General features: G+C 31.7%; 1 protein-coding gene, 1 non-coding gene and 1 pseudogene across 2 annotated transcripts; all 3 read right to left on the reverse strand.

The window, feature by feature from the left end:
* Positions 1-4,653: 4,653 nt before the first annotated feature.
* Positions 4,654-4,726, reverse strand: TRNAA-AGC (transfer RNA alanine (anticodon AGC)). Its single transcript has one exon. It is a non-coding gene; the product is annotated as a tRNA-Ala (tRNA).
* Positions 4,727-5,716: 990 nt separating this feature from the next.
* Positions 5,717-6,702, reverse strand: LOC143571142 (21.7 kDa class VI heat shock protein pseudogene; annotated as a pseudogene).
* Positions 6,703-9,101: 2,399 nt separating this feature from the next.
* Positions 9,102-11,646, reverse strand: LOC143571143 (glutathione S-transferase zeta class-like). The gene is made up of 9 exons (XM_077056643.1): positions 11,560-11,646; positions 11,414-11,470; positions 10,312-10,397; positions 10,167-10,238; positions 10,047-10,100; positions 9,873-9,948; positions 9,466-9,527; positions 9,315-9,374; positions 9,102-9,218 (listed from the first exon to the last, which is right to left on the reverse strand). The coding sequence occupies exons 1-9, from the start codon at positions 11,603-11,605 to the stop codon at positions 9,102-9,104; spliced, it is 630 nt and encodes a 209-aa protein (XP_076912758.1). The 5' UTR covers positions 11,606-11,646.
* Between the last annotated feature and the right edge of the window lie 962 nt (positions 11,647-12,608).

Here is a 12,608-nt window from a genome sequence, read left to right on the forward strand (position 1 = left end):
ACACATAAATTTTTATCAACGGTAAAGATGAAATATGTAGGAACAGTTATATAGCTTTTTATTTGTAATTCACAAATAAAGAATAAACAAAACCAATTTAATGTTATTTTAATTTGTAGTTCACAAATAAAGAATAAAAAAATCTACTGTTCGTTAGTATATTATGTTTCAGTACTATTGTAAGTTTCGATTAGCCTACTGTCCGTTATTAATATATGTTGTTTTTAGCTGCTAATATGTCCGTTGGTAATATATGTTGCGTTAGCTGCTGCGTTTTCCTATTAGTTACTTCCCCCGTTCATGCTTGGATACCGTTTGTGTTTGAATCTGTTTTTGGTATGGTAAAATGGATACACAACATTTTTTTTTGCAGATCCATGCTAGAAAGGACATTTAAAGGAAAAGAAATAACAGCTGCAACAAATGGGCCCGAAATTCACTTCTGGATAATAAAGAAATAACATCCAATAAATCTATATAAATCAAACTCTTTTTGAAAACAAAAATTGAAAATTTTATAGTTTCGTATACGAAATACGGCAATCACTCAATAAATTCTACAAATTAAGCTTATAAATGATGTGATTTCACCTATCTAACGTTGGATAAAGGCCCCAATTTTTCCTACGCTTTAGGCCTCTAAAATGGCTGGGCCGCCACTGATCGCCCCGCAATGCGGGTGGGCATTTTACTAGTTCTAATTATTCTAGACTTGTTAATTTTCAATACCTAGACTGCTGATGATTGTTATAGAGATTACCTCCAATGCCCTAATTTTATGTTCTATCAACATCTACCATAATTTGACATTCAATCGTAGTTCTGTTCCTTATTTTGTTGATTCATAAAGTGGTGGTGTATCCCTTCAGCAACAACACAAAAGGAACCTACTAATTAGGTGCCTTAAAACTGGTAGTTTGTAGAAGATGCACTCTTAATAATTTATAAAACTAGTTGTCTTAGCTTTGGTGTTCCTAATTTTGGATGAATGAAGGTGAATTCATGAAAATAGTTGTAATCTTACAATAAACATAATGAAATTGAGAGATGAAGATAGAGAGGTACGTGTTGCAGCTTGTATCGATTAACACATGGACACCGATTGCTTCGATTCAACCCATAACTCTTTGATTTTAGAGAGGGCTGAGGAACCCTATAAAGATGAGCGGGAGAAAGTGACAAGGGCGGGTGAAAGTACAGTATAGTTGAGTTGGAGAGTGTACAGTAGCTTTTCATAAATAAAAAGCTACTGTAGCAAATTTCTATTATTTAGAGTCAGTGAATGTAAATAGGGGATAGGATGGAGTGAATATTTGAAAGATTTTTTTAAATTATAAGGATAGGGGGTGTTTTGAGGGATTGAATGGGAATGCTCTAAAGTAACAAACTAGAGGTTATCACCACTAAGCCACTATCTAAAAGAACAAGCCTATAACAAAACAGGTAAAGTAAATGATGCCATAAAGATTGATGCATTAGCTAGCCCATTACTCCATATTATGCATGCATGGTGGATGAGGGTTAAAGTGGTTGGGCACGTATCATCGGGTTTGACCGACATACCGTGATCTTAATAGCCATTAACAACTGAAATTAGATACAACACTATACTAATCATTATATGCATTACAGTTTTCAAGTTAAGGTACAAACTATTAATGCTATAATATAATGTTACGCTTAATACTTTTAATATTATATCTTAATGATTCATATAATATAGTTAGTGATTAGTGATATTTATATTATAATCTAATTATTGATTTTGGTGCGGATATATTATGTATTTTTATTTATCTTCATTGGTCTTATATTGCGTAAAGATGAGCCAATGAATAAAAATATATGACTTTGTTGCCAAGCATTCACAAGTGCTTTTTGAGTATTCCATACAAGCGTAAAGTTCCTACCCCCAAATTATTTATAAAATCATTTCCAAATCATCTACAAATCATGTTTTTTATGGTTTACTATATTAACAAATCATTGTTGTTTATTTAATTCAAACCATGCATTGACCTTATTTGTGACACCTTTTTCTTCTTTCACATTTCATAAACACTTAAATGCGAAGATCAAAGCAAAGGATGACTTCAATCTCAAGATTTTCTCTAACCAAACACACATAAATCATGTGCTCTGATGCTGATCTACTGGTCCAACAAAATAAATAATTAGTTTTTTTTTTCTTTTATTTGTCATTGATTATTGGTATATTTTCTAGTGCTTCAAGTAGTGTGAAGTATGTTGCTTTATGACATGCTTTTGACTACTTATAAGGTTTGATTTGGGCGATTTTTGAAGAGAACACCGCCTCAGACGATAAATGGGGCGGGGTATTCTTTGTCGCCGGTTTGTGTTTTGTTTTTATTATTATTATATTGTGTGTGTGTGTGATATATATGTATATATATACTAGACGGGTGCCCGCGCGATGCAGCGGGAAATACATATCTTTGTAATCATGTAACAAGTTTATGGGTGTTCGTTATTCGATTTGAAACCGAAGAACGTTCAAACCGGTCATTGGTTTGATTTCACCATTGATTTTTTTCATTAACTTTTGGTCGGTCGTTTTCAATTTTTAAAGGTCCGTTTCGCTTTTTTCGACGACAAAAGCCGGTTACTAACGATTTGACTCACGATTTAATTTAAAAATCATCGTAACCAGACCGCAAACGCTCCTACATAAAATGTTATTTTTTTAAATGAAGCAAACTATGACAATATGATACTCAAATTAAAGGGAAAAACATGCTCGTTTTTATGGTGTAATTTTTTAAAAAAATATTAGCATATGAAAAAGTTATTAATGTTTAAAAATCATAAGGGAAGTTAAGTTAAAAATGAAAATAAAAATCATATAAAAGTGAAAGATCAATGATCATAGTTGTAACTATTTTTAAAATTTACAAAAGTTAAGCAAAGTAAAGGGGTCAATGTTGTAACTATTATGTAATAACCGTATATGACTTTTTTAGTTGACAAGTTTGCCCTTATCTAAATGTATTAAAGGTTGTACTATGTGTTGATTGACTTGTAAATCCCTTAAACTCAAATTGTCTTAATTTACCTTTCTCTCATATATATAGAGCTACAACATCATTACACCTATAAAACCAAAAATCATTATTTACTGACGCCTGACTAGCCGCCACATGATACAAAACGTCCCATTTTGTAACTCATTCACTACACATAGCCTAAAAAAGTATATATTGGAGTGAAAAAAGAGTAAGCCTATATTAAAAAAAGGAAACCATATTATTTAATTTTAAGAATATTAAACTATGTTTAATATTTCACGGGATTCAGTCAATTGTGGGTAAAAAAACAAGCTTTTTGGGGGCATGTGTGTAGTGAATGAGTTTAATATTTCACGGGATTCAGCCAATTGTATTGATCGTGGAATATCATTGAGAAATAGGAATCTGTGTTATTAAAGGATTTCTTGCGATTCTTTCTAGTATGGAATGAGTCAATCATCCACTTTGCTATCTTATTGAACAAAAAATGGTGATATTGTTCCTCCATTGATCAAGAATTTCGATTTTTGGCAACTCTCACGATCATCCAATAAGAAAGGTTTCAATTTTTTCAAATGAACGATTTGAAGACCTATTGATTCTAAAAACTGTGGGTCATTCAGACCTTTCAATTCATAGATGTAGATATCGGACCTATGAATGAGGATATTCCTGAAAGTGACAAACAAAAAAGGAAGTGACCTTACATATGTTTGCAATATTTCAAGTTTTCAACATGTATTGCGTCATAGGCTCATAGTTTAATTTTACTTTTTTTTATAATTTTTTCGGTTACTTATCCAAAACATTTTCTTATTGAAGTGATGAAATATTGTAAATAATAAAAACTATGAGCAGTCATACCAAGTTACCGACACAAATTACCTTGTCTAGTTGTCTATATTGTTTTGTAGTTATTATATTTTCATGAATCTCAATGGATTAAACCGGTCACTTTTTAGTTACTAGTTTATGAAAATATAGAATCTTAAAATCCGACAACATTTGAATTGTTGATGTGACTAGTTCAACTATTTTCACGGGTTTGATCATACTCGTTAATTCCCGATATAACAGCGGAATATATCAGTATATTTCGATTTTGGTTCTTAAATTTCAAACATGAAATTACACAAATTTACGTATTTCGGTTTCCACATTGTGGTTTATGTAATAACTTAAGTTGTAAACGTGCTAATCAGATTCATGAGTTATAATAAATTGGTCATCCGTGTCTTAAACGAGTCGACATGCCATTTTGTTTAATTAAAATGGGTTAAACATGTGAACATGCAAATTACCCGTTTAACTAAATTGGTCAACCTAAAAAAGTGCATGGTTAAACGGGTTACATATAACAACCCAAACTGGTTATTTTGTGTCCTGTCGGAAACGGTCGTCCCGCTAACCTTACACCCAATTACAAGAAGTGTGGTTACATAAAAGTTTTTTAAACGATATAACGAAAATAAAGTGTTCCAGTCATCCAGTGTAATGCCAAAGTTTTAAAAGAACAAATAGCCTTTTGATTTTGAATATGGATTGAAAAAAACACACACACAAAAAAAAAGGGGGGGGGGGCTTAAGCCCAATTTATTGAAGTTAAAGAAAAAAATTAGATAAAAAATGGAGATGCGGGGTATCGATCCCCGTACCTCTCGCATGCTAAGCGAGCGCTCTACCATCTGAGCTACATCCCCTTTATGTTACCAAGTTTGTAAATTAAAATATAATATCATTTTAATTCCAAAGCCGTTTGAGAAACACAAATGCGTTTTGAGAGGCTATGATTTAAATAATTAAATCTTTCTGAAATAACTTGTCTGTAATTTATGAATTTGTGACACTCAATTCCTTGGTTTTTATGATCTATCCATTTTAAGTCTTTAACCTTATTCTAGTTATTTCATTATTCCGAAAAGGAAAATATGTTTGTTTTAAGCATGAAAAAATGATAGAATAAAGAAAGTTTATGTCATAAAGAACCAATATACCTTTTTATTTTATACGAAATTTTATTTCCAAACAATATTTTGGTTTGTGCTTGAACTTGTTAAAAATACATAAGTTTTTTGTATTAAAATTTTAACATCATCTTTTCTAAAATTAACGTTAAACGTCGGTTACTTGTATGACATAAGGACATGTTTTAGTTGCTCTCATCTTAGTTTCTTCAGTTTAGTATTGAACAAACATACAACAAAATTTACCACAAAATCAAAAACCAATATATTGTGCCTTTTGTGGTCCTCACACCTTGTGAGCTTCTAACGACATGAATTAAATAGGAAATTCATAGATTTAGGTTTATTGTTACGAGCTTGGGTCAGTTTTTGGTCAAACCCGTAAACAAGTTTAACCATATGGTCTTGTTTGGGTTGACCCATTTAATTCCTCTCATGTTCATGTTCATGTCATCTTCGAGCTCGTGTAAGATTAAACCAGCCAACCCTCGAACTCGACCAGTTTAGCATTCCTACTTTCAACCCTTAAGAAAATAATTAGAGAAAAATATAGATCTCCTTTGGGTTTGTCAGTTCTTTTATATACTTTCCTGCTGTTTCTCTATTGTATGAAAGTTACAAGACATCAAGATTCACATGGTTTGATTTTACTATGTTTCTATATAGAAATGCACAATCATATGTTTATAAATTTATATAGTTGTTAAAAGACAAAGACCATTGTGTTCACTGCTGGACATCACATTCAGTTGAAGTTTTTGGAAGTCTAATGTCCAAAATGGTATTGTTGGTCACATACGCCTCGATTCTCTTCCAATCAACATTTTCAGGCAATTCTAGCCTTCGTACGAAACCTTGTTCCCACCAATTGCCACTTCGCCAGTCCAATGATGCTCTAGATTCGCCTTTGTGGTTCCATAGTCCACTAATCTCCATAACTTTCCCATTCTCAACATAAACTCGAATGCTGCTTTTATCTACTTCTGTGGCAAATAAGTTGAACATAGTATTTTGTTTAAAAGACATGTTTTATATAATTTCTTCAATTTAGCATTGAGAAAAATATAGCACAAAAGTTACCATAAATAAAAAACCAACATGTTGTATTGTTTGTTTTTCAATTGGGGTGTGAGTTTCAAAAATGATAAGAACCAAACATGGAAATCATGGGTTTGGGTTGACTCTATACGAGCTCGGGTCACTTTCAGGTTGATCTGTGAAAAGGTTCACTAAATGGTTTTGTTCGGGTTGACCCATTTAACTCCTCTTGTGTTTGGGTCGAACCTGATAAAGTTGACACAAATGAATGATTTTAATTAACATGTGTTCTTATGACACTCAAAAGAGATTATGATTTCACTGGTTTATATATATATATCGGAATGGATTCAAATCTTGAAATAATATAAACACTTACCTGATAGTTCGCTTTTTAGGACATAACATGCTTTTGTTTGAAACCAATCCATGCACGGGTTCTGAAAATCCGACAACAACACACTTGGTTCAAATTCCCAAAGTGGAAATGCGTCCGATGGATCAAAGAACTTCTTAAACAATAACGGTCCAAACAATGATTTATCACCAAAAACCTTATGCATAACCAGACCTCCTTTTGCCATAAATGCACCAAAAACGTCTTCTTTTAAAGGAACACGCCATTTATGTGGAGTGTGATCTTCTGATACAACCAGAAGTTGTGTGCTAGGCATCATCCCCGAGTGTTGCAAAGCTAAAGTTTAGATGCTCAACGCTTCTTATACTTTACAAGCTAAAAATCAGAAAGAATATATTCCACTAGAATATATGGAGGAATAAAGTTTTTGCACGAATAATTCATTTTAAAGATATTTTATGGAGAAAATTCGGGCACCGTCGTGAGTGACTCAAACCATTGGGCTATAATTACGAAATATGTCTTGATTCAGAAGTTATATCCTTGTGACCACGCGATTCGTATCTCTTTTAGTTGTTATTCGTAACCTTTTACGGTCAAGAATTCAAAAGAACATCTTTATGATAAAAGAAATATGATGCAAAAGAATCTTAGAAGTTGTTGTCATGTTGCATTACACTAGTGGCCTTATCTTTTGCTCTAGGAACAAAAGGAGTCTTATTTATATAAGACTTTTGACTTGAAATCTCATGTTTGGTGGCATCTGTGTTATGGGGTTTTAGTGGGCTCTTTAACGGTGTGATTTTGATGTGTTTTGTGGTGCTTTTTAGCAAGTGGAGTTCGTAGATTCTTCATCAAAGGTAGATATGTGCATTTGTCGATAAGGCACTGGTAGAGGCACACAATATATTGAGGGCATAAGAAATTTTGATCCTACACGTGGGTAGTCTAGCCCGGTTAAAATAACAACATAATTCGGTTTAGTTATTGTTAATAAGAAGAAAATGATTGATGTTTAGTCTGCGTAAACATGTATATGAGTAGATTATTTACAATAATGTTCATCAATTTGTCCTATACACAGAGAAAAGCATATATCCTACGAACCGATGCAATCAACCAACACATCGTTGAGATAGACTGATATAACGTAATTATATTATATCGTTTTGACCCTTACTGCCACACGCCTCACACACGTCGTCAACTTGAACTTGAAGCACGTGGAAGGCATAAAAAAAGTTACTAAAACTACAATCTTACCATTGAGTACTATGGCAATTCGTTTTGCTATTTATATAGTATAATGGTAAGTTAATACCTTAATTGATTCCTTACAAAACAATCCGTTTATATATAAACTAGCTTTTAGCCCGCGTGTTACGCGGTTACTTTTAATTTTTTTTAATAATTGTTTTTTTAATTATTGTTTATGTATATTTTTCATGTAGGATGTGTTTAGGTATTAAACTTAAAGGTTACATGAACTTATAAAATATGTTATATTTATTAACTGTAGTTAAGGTATAGTTTATTTTATTATTTTTTATATCTCAAGTGGGTCTCATTAGTCTAGTAGTTAACGTGACCCAACATTTTGCTATTTAAGATGTGAATTTTCGTCTTAATATACATGAATGCATAAAGAAATTTATATGGTTTGTGTTATTTTCATTTGTATTGAGTTGTTACGGTTCGTTGGTGATGTAGAACGTATATGTTGTTTAATGGATCACCAAAAATGGGTTCTCATGTGTCTGTCAGTTAATATAGCCCAACATTTTATTTTTTTTGTTTAAAATATTTATTTTGTGTTTGATAGTAAATTGAGTTTTTAATAAATTGATGTATTTGAATTTGTATAGGCCAACTCTAGTTACACATCTATCTGAAATAAGTACGTCATGTGTTATCATTCAATTCATTTTTTGGGTGAATTATTAATTTATTATATTTTTTCTAGTGTGATGTTTAGTTTGTGATTTTCTTATTATTTTGTATGTATTTGTTGTATGTATAGATTTTGTAGTTTAGTTATTGTTGTGTATTAAAAGAACATTTAATTTGTCAATTAGTTTTTATTCTTATCAAATATGAAGCTAGTTATATTAGTTTATGAATTATATTAATGAAAACCGATTATTTATTAACCGATGTAAACTTATATAGATTGTCGGTTTACAATTATATGTTTATTTTGGTTTGACTCGTACTCATATTGTTTGTAACCGAATCCTGTACGGTTCCTAATAGTGATGATTACTCGATTTTTATTCCGCTGTGTTTTATCTATTTATTAATATGATTAATAATTATGAAACAATTATTAAAACCGAGTTTTGTTGTTAAACCATTGACTGATCGCCATCGAACACAATCATATAGTTAAAACAAAAAAAAAAATACATCATGTAATAAATGTAAACTATTTTATATTTTAACTTGATGTACCCGAACTTGTTACTTCATATGGTCAACGGTTAGCATGGCATACTCAACCCAAGGCTCAAGACTAGTTTTTTAGTTGCATTCATACAGAATAAGGAACTAAACATGGAAAGCAATCAACCTAAAGAGATGTAATAATAATATTCTCGTTTGAAATATAATAATGAAAATACAAATGATCATCAAAACTAATTTAATAATAAAATTAATGCTTGGGAAAAGAGAATTTCCCAACAAACTCACCATTTATTGATCCTGGATTCCTGATTAATTAGTAGAGAGACATTTTCCGGGGAAATCGGGCTGGTTTTGAGGCAGTGCATTTTGAATAGCTGGTACTTGCTTGTACGTCTCATTCAGCCTCGATAAAAGAGGGTACTCACTCTGTACAAAAAATAACAATTGTAAACGTCAAACAAATATTACTTTGATATATATCGTAATAAATTAAAAAGTGAGTTGTGTTGAGAAGCTGCATACCATGTCAAAGTTGAATCTATTAGTGACACTAATGACTTGTGGAGCCAAAAATACATCAGCCTGCATATGTTGTTATTTTTAATGTTTGTGTTTGAATAATTAGGAATTGAGATGCAAAGAGTTTATCCAAAAACAAAGAAACATTAGGTACCATGTAAATTTCATCTCCAGTTGCGTACTTCCCAGCATGATGTTTTAGTAATATCTCCAGAGCTGCATTATTTACAGAAATCAGGAACCTTTTATTTAAGATTTTCTTATCAAATATTTGATGAGATTAATTTTTAATTTAATGAGATGTTATAACCCGTTTAAGGACTATCTTGGTTTGGTGAGACCCCTACCCATGAATTCGGGTTAAATGAATGAGAAACCTTCATTTATAAATAAAACAATCTGATGGCTTGAGAGATTTTAGGGAGCTTTCGTTTATATATATATTTAAGATTAAGATAGATATGGCATTGGACGTGTAACGACAAAAGGTATTTTACTTGCAATATGGCAACATATAATGTTTTAAATGTTAAAACTGTCTCCATGTCAACTACAACTTACCAGCAAATCCCTTAGCAACATGCTTATAAACCCATTGAATATTTTCATCTTCACCAACATTTTCTTCAATGTAGCGCTATAAGTTGGGATAATGAAAGAAAATTATAATTTCAGACGTTATAAATTATTTTGACTTGAGCTTTGAATCAGCAAAAAATATTATCGATCACGTACCAAAATAGGTAACCTTAGAAGAGGTTGTATGCTCGAACAAACAATATTTGCAACCTACAATTTTTAAAGATTATATATAACTTTTGATATAAGGAGCCCTTGAAAAGAATAAGATTTGACCTGATAATTTATTGCTTTTTTCGCAAGGTCATGAGGTAACAAAGGATGTTGAGGGTACTTGTCTTCAAGATACTGTAACATATATAGGAAGAATAATTAGGCCGGTACCTAAAAGAAACAGAACATAACATCTGAAGTTACTAACCAATATGATTGCAAAAGAATCTGCAAGTACTATGTTACCATCCACAAGAGCAGGCACATACCCAAGAGGATTGATCTTCAAATACTCTACACTAAACATTATAGAATTAGACCTTGTTAAAGCTTTAGGGAATATTTAGAGTAAAGTGTCATTTTCGTCCATATGGTTTGACAAATAATACGAATTAAGTCCAAAAAGTTTATTTGTTCGCTTACGGACCCTCCACGTTTCTCAGTTTTTATCAATTACATCCAAGTCACAAACCCCGTTATATTTAATCGTTAAGTCAGGGATAGACATGTATTTTCATTATTTCTTCTATTATAGTACTATTTTCAGTGAACTGCAGTTTTCGTCCTTATGGTTTGTCCAAATCTGCGATTTTAGTTCAATAGTTACAAGTTTGCAATTTCCGTCCTTGTAGTTTCATTTCACTTGCATTTAAACCGGAATTAATTAACCTCGTTAAGTCTGGTCGTTAACCCATTTGCGTGCCTCTCACGTGACGACCAGTATTGTTGTTTTTCTCCCCAAATAAACCCCAGACCTAATTCGCAAGCTCCCTCACGTGCAGGGCTGAGGTGTATTTGGGGAAAACATGAAAAAAGAAGAAACAAAACTGTCCCTCACGTGAAGGGCACACTGATGGGTTTAACGACCAGACTTAACGAGATTAGGGAATTCAGGTTTAATTGCAAGTGAAATGAAACCATAGAGAAGAAAATTGCAAATTTAAAACTATTGGACTAAAACTGTAGATTTGTACAAACCAGAGGAACGAAAATCGCAGTTCACTGAAATAAATATTATAATAAAGAAAGAGTGAAAAGACATGTCTACCCCTGACTTAACGATTAAATTTAACGTGGTTAGTGATTTGAGTGTAATTGGCAAGAACAGGGAAACGTGGAGGGTCTATATGCAAAAAGATAAAAAAATTTTGGACTAAATTCACATTATTTGTCAAATCACAAGAACGAAAATGTAATTTTTTAACTCAAATATTTAATTATGAAGTCCAGCCAAACACATTCAACCTTTGACCGATTCAAACAACACTTAAATATATTTAATTAAAGAGATAAGTTAAGTAGTTTGTTACCAGGACGATTTTGGTCTTTTTGGAACAGATTAACGGCCTTGTATTCATAATCTAGTCCTGTTAGCAAGTCACAAGAATTGATCAAGTAACATGTTATTTGTAATTAAAATTCAAGTTGAGGAAATAAAAATGATAAGAATGAAAACCTTTTAAATTGAGAGCAATAAGAACGCGAAAGCACGGACTGCTCATGTAAATAGAATACAGTTGCAGCTTACTCGTCTACATGCAACATCAAATTAGTTTCATACGTTTGTTACTTGTTAGTGCTAGAAATAGAAATAATTAAAATAGAGAGGAAGATAGATACTGACCATATATATCGATGGGTAATGAATGATGATATTGATGTAGGTAGAGATATTGAAGCCTTTTTGGTATATCGATAACGTACACTACCAGACAAGCCCTCAAGTTTGACTACTCCACCATTCAGGCTCACGTGTCATCCACCTCTCTACACTAACCAAACTTAAGTGGTGATATATTCTACGGACTAAAGTATAGGCCCGTGTTACACACGGGTGAAAAAATATGTCAACAAACATAATAAATTTAAACAATAAATTCAATCAACACAAAACTTCTTCAACTTTCGGACCAAAACGTTAATCATTTACAATGTTTAAATATTAAAAGTTTAAAGTTACAATAAGTTAGTGTACACAAAACTACCAAACAAAATACCTAAACATGTTCCTTCATATTAAACCACCATCAACTTTTTCAAATATTCTAACAAAAGAAACTCAATTTGCTTCACCACCTGAAGATTTAAAAAAACAATATCATCCAAATTAAATATACCATCCACACTCCTTTGAGACAATTTACTAATTTACAATCGTGGACCGCCAGAAGCTGGAATGAATAAAATTAAACTAATGTTACATAATAATTTATATATACTAAAGTAAAAAATAAAAACACATATTTTTGTTTAGCAAGAACTAACAATGGATTTAACCAGAATATGTAAGACAATAATTCTAATGACCATCTAAATCAAGCATATTTAAGAGAATAATTGTAATCAGCACCTAAATCATCCATTCATTGTTGGAAAGATGAAACAATTACAGAAACTTCAACATGTTCATTTAACCTTGGATTTTGATTTAAATCCTAAATAGAATAAATGTTAATCAGATTAAACAATGGTCATTAAACTAAAATGAAAGATGACCGGAATAAT

Source organism: Bidens hawaiensis, unplaced genomic scaffold (assembly GCF_021521415.1).
Source record: "Bidens hawaiensis isolate Kalapana, Puna unplaced genomic scaffold, B.hawaiensis_p1.1 tig00025201_1, whole genome shotgun sequence".
NCBI classification, from domain to species: Eukaryota; Viridiplantae; Streptophyta; class Magnoliopsida; order Asterales; family Asteraceae; genus Bidens; species Bidens hawaiensis.